The sequence below is a fragment of the Pistacia vera genome, unplaced genomic scaffold, assembly GCF_008641045.1.
Source record: "Pistacia vera cultivar Batoury unplaced genomic scaffold, PisVer_v2 Contig272, whole genome shotgun sequence".
In the NCBI taxonomy this organism is placed as follows: domain Eukaryota; kingdom Viridiplantae; phylum Streptophyta; class Magnoliopsida; order Sapindales; family Anacardiaceae; genus Pistacia; species Pistacia vera.
In genome coordinates, this window is record NW_022196082.1 from 709,940 (window position 1) to 723,611 (window position 13,672).

General features: G+C 34.9%; 2 protein-coding genes across 2 annotated transcripts; both read right to left on the bottom strand.

Moving 5' to 3' along the window:
• Window positions 1-846: 846 nt before the first annotated feature.
• Window positions 847-8,812, bottom strand: LOC116133665 (DEAD-box ATP-dependent RNA helicase 16). Its single transcript, XM_031419354.1, has 15 exons — window positions 8,338-8,812; window positions 8,095-8,253; window positions 7,910-8,005; window positions 7,678-7,806; window positions 7,294-7,394; window positions 6,760-6,874; window positions 6,044-6,175; window positions 5,610-5,675; window positions 5,186-5,365; window positions 4,156-4,251; window positions 2,781-2,918; window positions 1,997-2,079; window positions 1,635-1,672; window positions 1,306-1,520; window positions 847-1,182 (listed from the first exon to the last, which is right to left on the bottom strand). The coding sequence occupies exons 1-15, from the start codon at window positions 8,548-8,550 to the stop codon at window positions 1,093-1,095; spliced, it is 1,851 nt and encodes a 616-aa protein (XP_031275214.1). The 5' UTR covers window positions 8,551-8,812; the 3' UTR covers window positions 847-1,092.
• Window positions 8,813-9,495: 683 nt separating this feature from the next.
• LOC116133699 (receptor-like protein 44) lies at window positions 9,496-12,577 on the bottom strand. Its single transcript, XM_031419382.1, has 2 exons — window positions 11,177-12,577; window positions 9,496-10,849 (listed from the first exon to the last, which is right to left on the bottom strand). The coding sequence occupies exon 1, from the start codon at window positions 12,081-12,083 to the stop codon at window positions 11,268-11,270; it is 816 nt and encodes a 271-aa protein (XP_031275242.1). The 5' UTR covers window positions 12,084-12,577; the 3' UTR covers window positions 9,496-10,849; window positions 11,177-11,267.
• Between the last annotated feature and the right edge of the window lie 1,095 nt (window positions 12,578-13,672).

Here is a 13,672-nt window from a genome sequence, read left to right on the forward strand (position 1 = left end):
TCTCATAACTTTAATGTGACAGTTCGCAATTAATCAATTCACAACATATCTCACATAAACCCCGCATAAATCTCATTAATTAATTGCAAAAATTATTGATATAATATTACTCTTTTAACCTCGAATGTTGAACGGGGTAGAAGAGTGTGGAAACTTCTATCGATGCTCCGCAAAAAGATACTGAGAAGACATTGGGCTCACTCATAGAAGGCCCAAATGAATTAAAAGATCCACTATTTTCTCTGAATTATTTTAATTGTTACATCAGATGGCAGAATTGATGCTTATCATTGAAAATATAACTTGAGATTTCAATCGACATTGGGTTGCTTATTCCAAATCTGAATATACCAGGCAATTTTTTTCAAGAAGAAATGGTGTAGAAATAAAAGAAAAAGGTAATTTTTAATCTCACAAAACATTTTTCATTTAATTTTGATGAACTCAATTAAATGAAAGAACAGTTTCAGTTTCAGATATTTAAAAACTCTTGCAACTAAGGATGTATACGAGCCGAGCCGAATATTTGAACACTTGAGCTCAGATGGTGATGAATAGTATCAAATTCGAGTTCAAGCCGAACTCATTCAGGCTTGAATACTCAGGCTCGAGCTTGAGCTCACAAGTATAGGCGAGTACTCGAGCTCAAGCTTTGAGTTTATTGTGAGAAGGTGCCTGTTTGTCATTTTAATCTCAAAAAACAATTTTTATTTAATTTTGATGAACTCAATTAAATGAAAGAACAATTTCACTTTTCAAATATTTAAACAGACTCGCGCAACGCATGTGGGGCTAAAAAAGTGAGGCTAAATTGAATGGATCTACAGACTACAGGGTGGTCTCGCTCTCAATTGGTGGCCTAGTAATTTCTCGTCCAGAAATGTTGTAAATGGAGCCAGACTCACAATCTATAAATACAACAGCACAATCAACTTGAGGAACTTTCTCCATCTCTTACAAAAAAATGTAGAGCAACTTAAATAAACAAAAAAATAATAAATAAATGGTTTGATACAGATTGGTTCGTACAAAACTGTAAGGGTTGGTTGTCACCCCAGATTTAAAAAAACAAATGCCTGGATGGAAAGTGGATCAGAAAGATTTTCTCTTTTTGTGTTTACGAGTATCATTACCATCTCTCCCCTCTTTCTTCATCCCACCTTTGGGAGCTCTCTTTGGTCCCTGACATCAGTTTGGTGCAATAATGTTAGAAACTCTTTGTCATGGAGAATAGATATAGCACAATTTCAAATCAACTAGGACTAAAGGATTGTTTAACTATGAACAAGAACACATGTATATAACCTCAGCGGAGAAAGTCTTGAGAGGATCGCCATTTTTTCTAGATCTTCTCTTAGATCCTTGGCGACGAGAAGGGTTATTATTTCCCATAGCAGCTCTTGCCAGTTTGACCATTTTGCGGGCTTCTTGAGTTGTTGGGTCTAAGAGGTAGTCAGGTACATCACGTAGGTGAGGAGCTGGAGGCTTCTTGCTCAGGACCTTATCGTGTTTCAACAGATCTGCTCAAATACACGATCATCCCACATTAAAATTTCACATGAATAACATGGATACTGACACAAGAAGGAAATGAGAAAACAGTTAAGATATATCTGACAAAAAAATTTCATTACCTAAGTCCTTTGGATTAACTTCAAAATGAGCCTTTAACCTAAGAAAAAAGAAACAGATGGCACAATATCGGTGAAACAGAATATTAAAGTTGGTATACAAATTTTACATTGAAATGGAAACACAGGCTAAAATTGTCATTTGAACACAAATAATTACAGAATCAACTGAAACTGCAACTAATCTTTAAGACAGAAATATCAGAAAATGATACAAGAAAAATAACAAAAAAAGAAAGGAAAAAACACACTAATCGTAAATCTCAAACTGGAAAGAAACACTAATATGGATAATTTCGAAATATAATAAACTCTACAACAGGAAATATGGTGAAAAAGACCCCCAATAGTCAGCAGTTACTCACTTTTCAGAGTTGATAATTTCATTTCTCAAATCCTGAGCTCGTGATTCTCTGACAGCAACTTTTGTCACACTCTTAGCAACATCCTGCAAGGGTCACTATTGCCATCAATAAAATGCTTCCTAAGGCAGCCATTTGAGCCAAAAATTTAATAGCTTGGACAGGCAATGTAAAACACCAACAAGAACATAAAACAATGATTCACAGAGAAAACCATAGTGTACCAAACACCCTTCACCCAGATATCCCACATGTGACAACATTAAAACTTAACAGCACAAAATGACCTAAGATCTATTTGAGGCAAAAAATACATGGGGAAATAAATGTTATTTAATTTTGATTTGGTTAGTAAAAGGAAATATATAAAAAAAAGTTGTTGCTGCATCAGTAACTTTGCTAATAATGCTAGTCCTTTACTGCCAACGAATGCTACTGCATCAGAAGGGACAGCTTTTCTACCAATAATGGCACGAGAATTTGACTTGTTAGAAAAAGACAAAGGGACAGCAACTATAACAAATAATTATTTTAACAACATTTTGCATGCACCTCCTGACTCGTACTAAGGGAAAAAAAATCTAGCAACAAAAGTAGCAATCATCATTTAAAAGATTTCTTAAACTGTAAATCCCAACCTTTGCCAAAAATTTATAAATATACAGCTTAAAAACTACTTTTCCATGGATATGCATCCCAGATTACAAAAGAAGATTAATTGAAAAATAGTCGTCAATCAAATGCAATCAAATAAAGATAGTGTATGAAAGACACAAGAAAGAATCACCTCAGCTCTGTATCGTAAAGATTCCACTGCATTCTTAGTGAGCAAAGGAAATGGTGCAATAATATTTGACTCCTTGTTATCTTCATAACCCACAAAAGATTTAATTTCTTCAAAGACTTCCATCTCATCAGGAGAAACCTGTTAGCAGAACAAGTGTAGACTATTAAAACATTGAGGAAATCATACGTAATAAAAAGAAGAAACTTCTAATCCATTTATCACTGTCAGCATCACCGGTAACTTGTTTTACTTAAGAAGAATACATACAACTTTCTTAATAAAAATCAATATAAAAGATGACACAGAAAGACAATGGTTTCCAATTCTAGTAGACATAGCTTTTACTTGAACCAAACCTCAGAGATCAACTTGTACGTATCTCTATTGTAGATAAAATGCATTGATATCAAAAACACTTTTTCTGTTTGGTGCTGTTAATATGTGCCCTCAAGGACACGTTACAAAAACAAAGACAAATAATGCACTCATAAAAACTCAAAAGCTCACTTAAGTGTAAGAATCATGAATGATTTACGACAGAAATGCACAACGAAAAGTGTACTTTTGGATACCCTAAGCATCCTGATTGTAGCATACTGAAGACCAGGTTCAAGGTCCTCAAGGTATATGATCATATGATTAGTCTTCAAGGAGGAAAGGTAAGGGAAGGGTATAACTTTTGGTTGAGCCATTATGCATATTATGCTGGATATCCAATGGTGATAAAGGAAGAACAAAAAGACAAAAGAAAATTAACACATGATCCAGTCACATCCAGTATATCAATAATGTTCAAATATTCTACTATTATTAGATAGAGACCAATGGCCATTCTGCAAAACTTTTGTTCCCTGCACAAAATTAACCTCCACTTTATCTGACAAACTCACCAGAGATACTGAAGCACCGGTATTGTATGCTCTTCCAGTACGTCCAATTCGATGTACATATCCTGCTGCATTTTGAGGCATTTCAAAGTTTATAACCTGGAAGAAGAAAAGAGCATTAGAGCACTTGTTAGACATGATATGTTTTGACCCATCCCCATAAAACAAAAAGAAGATGACATATTAACAGCACCAGAAACAGTAAATGCAGGAAGCACCATCAACGACCAAAAGCACTATTGTTTTCTTTTTACACCCCCATGTCCCTACCNAACTTTTGGTTGAGCCATTATGCATATTATGCTGGATATCCAATGGTGATAAAGGAAGAACAAAAAGACAAAAGAAAATTAACACATGATCCAGTCACATCCAGTATATCAATAATGTTCAAATATTCTACTATTATTAGATAGAGACCAATGGCCATTCTGCAAAACTTTTGTTCCCTGCACAAAATTAACCTCCACTTTATCTGACAAACTCACCAGAGATACTGAAGCACCGGTATTGTATGCTCTTCCAGTACGTCCAATTCGATGTACATATCCTGCTGCATTTTGAGGCATTTCAAAGTTTATAACCTGGAAGAAGAAAAGAGCATTAGAGCACTTGTTAGACATGATATGTTTTGACCCATCCCCATAAAACAAAAAGAAGATGACATATTAACAGCACCAGAAACAGTAAATGCAGGAAGCACCATCAACGACCAAAAGCACTATTGTTTTCTTTTTACACCCCCATGTCCCTACCTCATGGCAACATGGAGGCATAAAGGGATCCTATCAAATTGTTCTGACCTAGGATAATAAGCTCATGAGCTTGGTCATACTTCACCATTGAGAAACAAAAGAAGACTTCCATCTCCAAGTTTCACTCAAGTGTAGCTCGGTTCTTTTTAATGTGAAGCAATGTCAAGCCAAAATAACCAACAGGCATTAGCACTCCCAGACAAGGAGGTGTATTTATTACATTTTGAAGATCAGGGCATAAGTGATAAGTTAACCAACCATGATACAGAACCAAGAATCTAATACTCCAATCATGTTTGTTTTAGACGACATGGGCTACACTTGGTTCCAAATAACAGTTGAAGGAGCAAAAGCCTATGGCACCTAAGAGGACCTATTGCTCTAACAAGAATTTAAAAATTCCCTGTTACTGCCAGCTTTTTCAAAACAATAAAAAATCAAAAGAAAATGAATGGAAAAACAACTCCCTACCTTCCTTGAATCTGAAGTAAACATTAACACAATAGATAATAACGGAACATTGACTAAGGAAACTCTATTAAACTTCTTAGAAAGAGAAACTTCTAAGTCTGACCAAATAAAATTCAATTTTGATATCTAAACCCTGAAATAACGAAGCCCAGATATAACATGTAACTTTCTTTTTAAGTAGATTGGTCATTGATTTAACATAGATGAAGCCCCATAAATTACCCAGCCAAGTTCATAAAAGAATTACAGCAATAAAACACAACAAAGCATCATAACCAAAACATTAACTTACCGTGTATACATTTTTGAAGTCAATTCCCCTCACTACTCCAAATTCAGAATCTAATTTTGGCTTGGCATTCTTTCTAGACTTCCTTGAGTCAGCATGACCACCACCGTCAGGTTGCTCCTTATCTTTTGTCTGGCTATCATCAGTTGCAATAAGATAATCGAAAAGCCCAGCATTAAATTCCTGGAACAAACAGTAGACAAGTTATAAAACACTTTGTAATTTGTTAGTGCCCATGTAAATCATGTAAGCTGTCAAGATGGATAACTTTAAATCATTCACAAAATATCTATAATGGCTAATGGACAAAACAAAAACATCATTCTCAAAATACTTTTGAGCATATCATAAATTTTTTTTAAAATTTTTTTCGAGAAAAGACCTCTAGCCCAATTGAATTATTTATAAATTGAACAAACTAGCATACCTCAAGGATATGGAGACGTGAATTCTGTGGTAACTCAGCATTCAAAATAGCAGACCTGATACCAAACTGTCAAAAAATAGATACATCAAGAAATGGGAAAAATGAATTATATGACTATTCCTAACAGCAGCAACACTTTGCAAATATAGTAATTCTAAAGCGTGCATAAATCATCCCTCTCTGATACTATGCACTTAATCGATTGTGAACACATTACATGGAAGAAAATGCAGTGTGCAAACAGAAGCAAGTACTAGCCATTCAAATCCACACTTATATTCTTCTTTTCAAAACCACAAGGAAGATTAATACTTTAAAATCAAGACCATAATAATCAGGAGACCAAAATCAATGCAGTCTGATATGTATGCACTCTGAAAACAACTAAAAGAATAGAGTGAACATATATAAATAAATCGATGCACCATCAATACCTTTTCCAAAAAAAGTTTCAGTCTGAATCCCATGTCAATGGTATTAGTAAAAATCAGAGCTTTTTTCTGAATTAACTCCAGCTTCAAGAGGGCAAGGATGTAAAGTAACTTATCACGTTCACTACATGAAATCTAAAAAAGGGAAAATTAATAATTAGTACAAATAACCTTGATGTGACAGAAAAAATGGAGATATATAAAGTACTGATTATCATAAAACAAATCCATAGTTATCAATGATGTAAAAGATATACATACAGATAAAAGCCTAACACAAATCTACCTGTAGAAAATTTTGAAATATAACCTAAATAAAATTTACTGACTTGAATATGAACTAAAAGTTCAAGAAAATAAGTTCTACAACTAGAAAATAAGACATTGGAAAAGGATTGAGAAATATTCCATATTGAGTGGTGTGCCACCAGCTTCACGTTTTGCTTTGCAGTATGGTTGTAAGCAAAATCATGATTACTTGGTTTCTTTTCTCATTATTATCAACAACAAAGTGCAGCTGTGGGTCTGGATGGATTTAACTTGAGTTAAATGGGTAACATCAGAGCAAAAAAGGATGTTTAAAAACATGCTAATATTCCCATAAAAAAATCAATGTTATATTACATGTGTATTTGGCTAACACCAATAAATGATTTAAACAAAACAGGATATTTTAGGCAAATATAGCCGTAAATTTCCTAAAATACAGAAACTCTTACCCAAAATTGCTGAACATTTTTGGGGATAATATCATCTTTAACATCTCTAACTTCTGGCAGAGTCAAAATGAACGGATTGTGTAGAATCAACTTCTTTAGTTTTTCAACGTCAGAACTGCCAAAATTCAAGATTTTAATACTTGTAAATCACACTGAGTCAAGAAGAGAATAAAGAAATGTCAGTACAAACTATATATAGTGTGACAATTCAGCTCAAATCCTGAAAGTTTATGACGGGCATTGAAATGTCAAATTTACACACAATCAATGCAAGGAATTCTGAAACCAATTAGCATACTTTTAGCTGCTGAATATGCTTATAAGAGGCATCAGACAATGTTTAAGAATAAAATGTTTAAAATGAATCCCTGGAGCGAAATGGACATCTATCAGGAAAGGAACAATGGTATAAAAAATGAATTATCATTAATTCAGAGAGAATAGTGTTGGATCATCTTGTTCAATTTTTGTAATCAAACAAATTTTTACATAAAAAAAAAAAAAGAGGAAAAAGAAGCAAGATACATAACACACCTTGAAGTAGCGGACATAAGAAGGCATTGACAGCCTCTTGGGACAAGAGCTGTAAGAGCTTTTAGATCATCTTCATAGCCATATGACAGCAAAAGATCTGCCTGAAAGCAAATATGAATCAATGATCTCTTAACAAGAGAATACAAGTAATCATGTCCTGGAAAATGAGATGATAGGGAGAAAAAAATCAAAGAGTAAGAGTATCATCTAAATAAAACTCAATCAAACTAACTCGCCAGGTCTAAACTTTCAAGTTAACAAATACACTCAAAAAATAAAATCAACGGTTTTAGTGGCAACTACCACCACTCTACAGGAAGAGTTACCATATTTGCTTCACCCATATAACTTATATATAATAAACAATAAGTACAGAAGTCTCACCTCATCAAGAACGAGAATTTTAAGTGAATCACTAAAAGATTTGGATTGAAGAACGCCAGTTGACAAAAATTTCGGTATGCAACCAGGAGTAGAAACCACAACATCAGGCGGTCCAGCCAATGCAGCCCGCTGCGACCAATAACACAAATCAGTCAAGAATCAGCAAAAAGCTTGAACTCAGTATATCACGAAACCAACAACTAAATCAGAAATAAGAGAAAGTTCAACTAACCAAATCAGAGGCAGGCATGCTGCTAGTCAACTGCACAACTTTCAATTGAACTTGACCCTTACAAAGCTCAATAAGTGAAATAATCTCTGAATAAACCTATTACATACCAATTTAAATCATTAACAATCATAGAATTAAAACGAGAAGTAAGATATATAACCAAAGTACTCATAGCAAAGACATGCCTGCTGGCACAGTTCCCGGGTTGGGACGAGAATTAACGCGGCTGGGGCAAGCTTGCTCTTGGATAAAGACTCATTGAATAGCCTGTGAAGCAAAGGGAGAAGGTAAGCAAAAGTTTTCCCAGAACCCGTCTTCGCCCGCGCAACCACGTCCTTGCCTTCCTGGAAATAATTTATAAAACAACAATTAATTAATGTAAAACAAAACTAGCAAAATAGAGATTAAACAGGGTCGAAGAAACTCACTAGAATGAGAGGGATGGCAACTTCTTGAATTGGGGTCGGTTTTTCGATGGCCTTTTTCTTTAGGGCGTGAACTATACGGAGGTCTAAACCTAGCTCGTCAAAGCTCTTCTCCTCCTCTTCCCCCGCTTGTTCGACTTCTGTATCTTCTGATTGTTCTACTTCTTCATCTTCTTCTTTGATTTCCTTGGGTGGATTTTCTTTATTTTTAGCCATAGAAACTTAAAAATATTCTTCACAAAAATTTAAAAAAAAAAAAAAAATGGTTTTTGAAGTGTTGTTGATTGGAGTTGGAGCTGGGGCTCGTAATTAGGGTTTTAGAGTGGTATAGACTATAGACTATAGAGTGACTGAAGGAGAAAGACGGAGACAGATTATGGCAATTCGTGGGTCGGGTTGAGTCGAAATATGATCCAACTTTGATAGGCCCAACGTTTAACTCGATATCATTATGGGCTTGACTAGAGCCCAAACTTAAATAGAACATATATCTGAATGGTGTAGTAGTATAAAAATAATACAATCAATGTTGGTGATCTAATTAGTAGTTATTTAAGCATCCTCCTAATATTGAATTGATGTGAGGGATTAAAGACAAATTATGAAATTAAATTTTAATACAAAAATAAATAATAGAATCGTAGGATCAGATCGTGGCCCAATGAATAAGAAGATGCATGTGACTTCGAGTAAATATTAAATTAAAAATGTAATAGTACAACAAAAATGACGCAACCTTTGTCTGGGTATACATCATTGACTTATACTGCCCCTATGGCCCTACCTATTTAGTCTACCCCTACTTTTAAAAGGTCATCTAGGGTATCTTTGTTTTTTTTTTTTTTTAATTTTCAATTAATATTATTTTCAGATTTTCTGACCTTCAGATTTAACCGTTAACAAAAGTTTCTTTTCAAACATAACAAAACCTCTATGGCTGTTCAAATTTTTAACATGTTGAGTTAATAAATATTTATCTAATATTATTTTTAGCATAAAAAAATAATAGTGGCAATATTTTTATTATTTATGTAGTTATAAAAGGAATTTTGTTTGTTATTTAAATATATTTTAAGAGAATTATGTTATCAACCCATATAAGTAATTAGAAAAAGGCAAAATAATAATAATAATAACCATTCTGAAAAACCTTTATAGAGGCTGAGCCGAGGCAACAACATTTACATAATAACCATTAAGAAGATGGACCGGGGGGAGGGGGGACATATGGGGGTCCAGCCCATGATGACATGCATGCCATTCTTGGAGGAATCATTATTGAGAGGAATGAAAGCACATTTGACTTTCTCATTCCCCCATCTACGCTTTCGGTGTGAGTTGAAAATTTTGCAATCAATGCCAACCATTTGATCCTTTTCAACTCAAGATCAAATGAATGGTGGGCCTTTCATGGTTGATTTTGGCTTCCCTTTAGACTTCACCTTTAGGACAAATTCTTTTTCACTTGTATCCAACCTAAGTGGCAACTGCCTATTCCAGTATCTTTGTCTAATTTTAGTTCACCATCATCTTTTACACTTTACATTTCTAAATTTCTACAATAGGGTTTTTGTTTTTTCATGTCAACCTCAATATATATTACCTTATATATTTATTTGACCCACCAAATTTTCTTTCTAAATCTTTTAATAAGTACAATGGAGTTGATCCCTTGAATTATGCTTATTAATTAATTAGAATTATTTTTTTATTGATGGAAAACCCAACTACCAATTTTAGAGATTGGTAGATGACTTGTACAAAACAATTATCTCGCTGTTGCATTTCATGAAATTGGCAAACAGTTGAGTTATTGAGAATGAATTCCGAAATGAAGAAGAGGTCAAATAATAGGGGACTAGGGAGAGGCTAGGGGTGGGGGTGGGCACACCAACACATGCATTGCAGACGAGGCCAGTAATAAATCTTAAATATCACCAACTTCAATTAAGTTATTGCAGAAACAAACAAAGAAGCCTAGAACCTCTGGATAGAAACCTAGACTGTTCAATTAGGGTGAAAAAAACAAGTAAAGAAAAAAGCCTATTGCCTAGAACATATAACCCAACACACTAACGAACCCACAGAACTCAATAATGCATATCACTTCTTCATCAATGTATTGTTTACATAATAACTCCTTCTCTCTCTTTATTCAACCCATATAATTTTTTTTTCTTCCTATTTTGATCTTTCAGATGCATGAGATGATACTGTAAGTTGAATGGTAAAGAGTTATGAACTTATGTTGCGGAAACTTATAAAGCCAAACCCCAGAGGAATAGATGAGCGGCAAAGACTGACCAGAATGTTGGCTTGAGCAGAGCCAGTGGGAACTATAAACTTAAAAAAAGATTTATTAGAAATGGACAATTAGCAAAAGTATGTGGTGGTGTTGGTCTCCCACCAGCTCACATTAACAGAGCACCAGAACCCCAAGTAGGTAAAAGCGCATCTTTTTTAATTAATGCAGCAGTATCCATGATATCAAAGTCCCCACCAGTATTTAGAGAAACTGCGGATAAATTACTAGTGTGAGAGATAGAGATAGAGATAGAGACAGAGAGGGAGAGATTGATAGTGTAAAACTAGGAAATTCAATTACAATATGTACTAAAGAAGCATTACACTGAGATGGTTAATCTCTGAAGCCTCATATTTGAATTGATTTTTACATTGTTTTTGGTTGTTGCAGATTAATATTATAAAAAAAAAATCTCAAAAATCAGTAATAGACAAATTTCTGAAAAATCCCATCAGAAGACAATAAGATTAGCCCACACCTCATATAAAGAAAAAAAAAAAAAAAAAAAAAAAAAAAAAAAAAAAAAAAAAAACATACCTCAAATTTTGTAGCTTTGAGCTCAATAATCTTGAGTCACATTGAGATTCCTGACATACTTGAAATAAATTATCAAGATATAAGAAAGCTTTTAATAATCAGGCATAAGCTGACTAATCTTGCCTTCTTCATGAGCCATCTTTTGTTCAGTAATCTTCAACCAAATGCAGACTCCTGTGAAACTGAGCACCAAACTTGCAAATCCACTTCCTAAACCGATCCCAACGATGGCCAAAATCGACAAGCCTTTACTTTTTAATGGAGGTAAAGGGTATCCATAAAGATCCTTATTTCCTTCAAACGAACTGGCATTAAACCTAGGAGAGTTCCCACTTCTGTTCCCTAACGTAGGCGGTATTGGCCCAGATAATCTATTGTTGGACACGTCGAAAGATGACAAACGAAGAAGATTTCCAAGCTCCTGAGGAATTTGACCCGTAAGCAAGTTGTCATGAAGATCAATAACGTTCAAGTACGCACATGATGTGAGCTGGGGAGGGATCTCTCCTTCTAAACGATTGGCTGAAAGATTAAGTACAGCAAGATTGACCAAGGCCTGTAAATCTGCAGGGATGGAACCCGTGAGAGCATTAGAAGAGAGGTCAAGAGATTGAAGGTTCGTGCAATTGGAGAGATAAGGAGAGATTGAGCCTTGAAGAGAGAGGTTGGAGAAAGAGAGTTTATAGATGCGGCCATTGTTGCACGTGGCACCTGGGAGATAAGAATTGAAGCCGTTGCAAGGATTTGAGAAGGTTGATTTGGTCCAGTTCTGAAGGTTCTTATATGGGTCTTTTAAGGACTGGCTTAGATGGGTTAGACAGGCCTCGTCGCTTGGATCTGATGAGGCAAGAGGGAGAACGGCGGCACAAGTTAGTAGGCTCAAGAGTATCAGACTATAAACAGCCATTTACAACGGGCAGTGATTTAGAAAGAGAGATGGGTTTGTTTCTGTTCAGCTTTTTTTCGTAATATTTTCAGCTCTGGACCTTCTCTTTTTCTGAGAAAAGGGACTTGAACAGAGAAAATAGTGAAAGATTTGGATTTTACTTCGTATTTATCTCCTCCTCCTCGTCCTGTGCTATTATAAAGGTCCACGTTAGGCACAAAACAATAAACAAAGACCGATCTTTATGGAAAACTTTCTTCTCTTTTTCACTATTGTAAAGATGAAAGCTTACAAAAAGGAAAAAAAAAATTCAAGATTGGTCTTCTCTTTTCTTCACACACGAAACTTGAACATTATATTTCTTGTAATCTGATAAATAAATAGCACAAGAATCAGAATCAGACGACAAGAAAACTGCTACTGCTATCAATTTTTTATTATGAATTTGGACCTTAGGGAGGACATGAAACGAGTTGGCTTTAGTTTGTGTTTGTGTTGGGTTTGGTGAAATTGAAAGAAATTGAGACAAGAGAGTTGTGAGTTATGACCTGAAGAAAGGAGGCGTAAGATAGTGACTACGCCGTAGGGGACTGATGGGTATTAAGGTAATTTTGGGGGATCAAAGTCTAGGGAACCAACAGGCATTCCTGTAGTCTTGTCGATGTGGGATAGATTGAAACGTTCTTTCTCAACTCAAGAGGCAGACGAGGAATATTGCGAAATCTAAAGACATAGTAAAGTAGTTGCCATTATCAATGCGCTCACTTCTTCCACATTGCTTTACTGTGGCCATCGCCGTCCCATCATTTGTAATTATACTTAGTTAAATGTGAAGTTTCAGCCATTCAATACTCATCACATGATGTCTGCCTACGTTTTTCTATTCGGTTCATTACTAACAGAATAAAACCAGGACGAACAATCTGGTTTCCCCATTAAACAAAAAACTTTACGGTACTAACTAAATCATTAATATCACGTTATGCCTACAACCCCTATCATCTTTCTGATTACCACAAGTTTAGAATTAGCCGTCCAATGATTTTACTGTCCAAAGATGGCCACTTTTAAACTCTCTTTACCTATACAAAAGTAACCCCAAAACATGTATTTGAAAACAAATAAAACGGGTAAGTATAGATCTAAAAACGACGCTATGAACTTTTTGGAAAAGAGACTTTTTTATTTCTTGCCTCAGGTCTCAATAATGTTGACCCATTAACATTACGGGTCGATAACATAATGAATGATTCATGTATTTTACAAGTTAGTGACTTGATAAACGTGGTTTCAAATTGGGTACAATACAATAATACCCAAGTGGGTCCGGAATAAAAAAATATAGTGCTGTAGGAATAGGACTGGACAGAAAGGTGCACTATTTAGTCAATTTAAACCCAAATTTCGGTTGTCCAGCATAGTGCTTGGAAATTTTCGAGATGAGAAGCTCACACGCTACCCGTACGCAAAGGACTTACAATATTTTTTTATTTTTTCTGGCTGCGTGTCACTACACAGCTGACCGCTGAGTTTTCACAGAAAAGAAGTCATCTTTAACGTTTTTTATAGAAGATTTGGTTGTATTGCCTCGCCACACATGTCATGTCAAA

Excerpts from the sequence above, each read along its gene's own strand:
- LOC116133665 (XM_031419354.1), bottom strand. The coding sequence starts at position 8,550 with ATGGCTAAAAATAAAGAAAATCCACCCAAGGAAATCAAAGAAGAAGAT. Across the intron at positions 5,676-6,043 it reads TGAAACTTTTTTTGGAAAAG|TTTGGTATCAGGTCTGCTAT; the intron begins GTATTGATGGTG and ends ATTTTTTGACAG. Across the intron at positions 1,521-1,634 it reads AGTTAATCCAAAGGACTTAG|ATCTGTTGAAACACGATAAG; the intron begins GTAATGAAATTT and ends GTATTTGAGCAG.
- LOC116133699 (XM_031419382.1), bottom strand. The coding sequence starts at position 12,083 with ATGGCTGTTTATAGTCTGATACTCTTGAGCCTACTAACTTGTGCCGCC.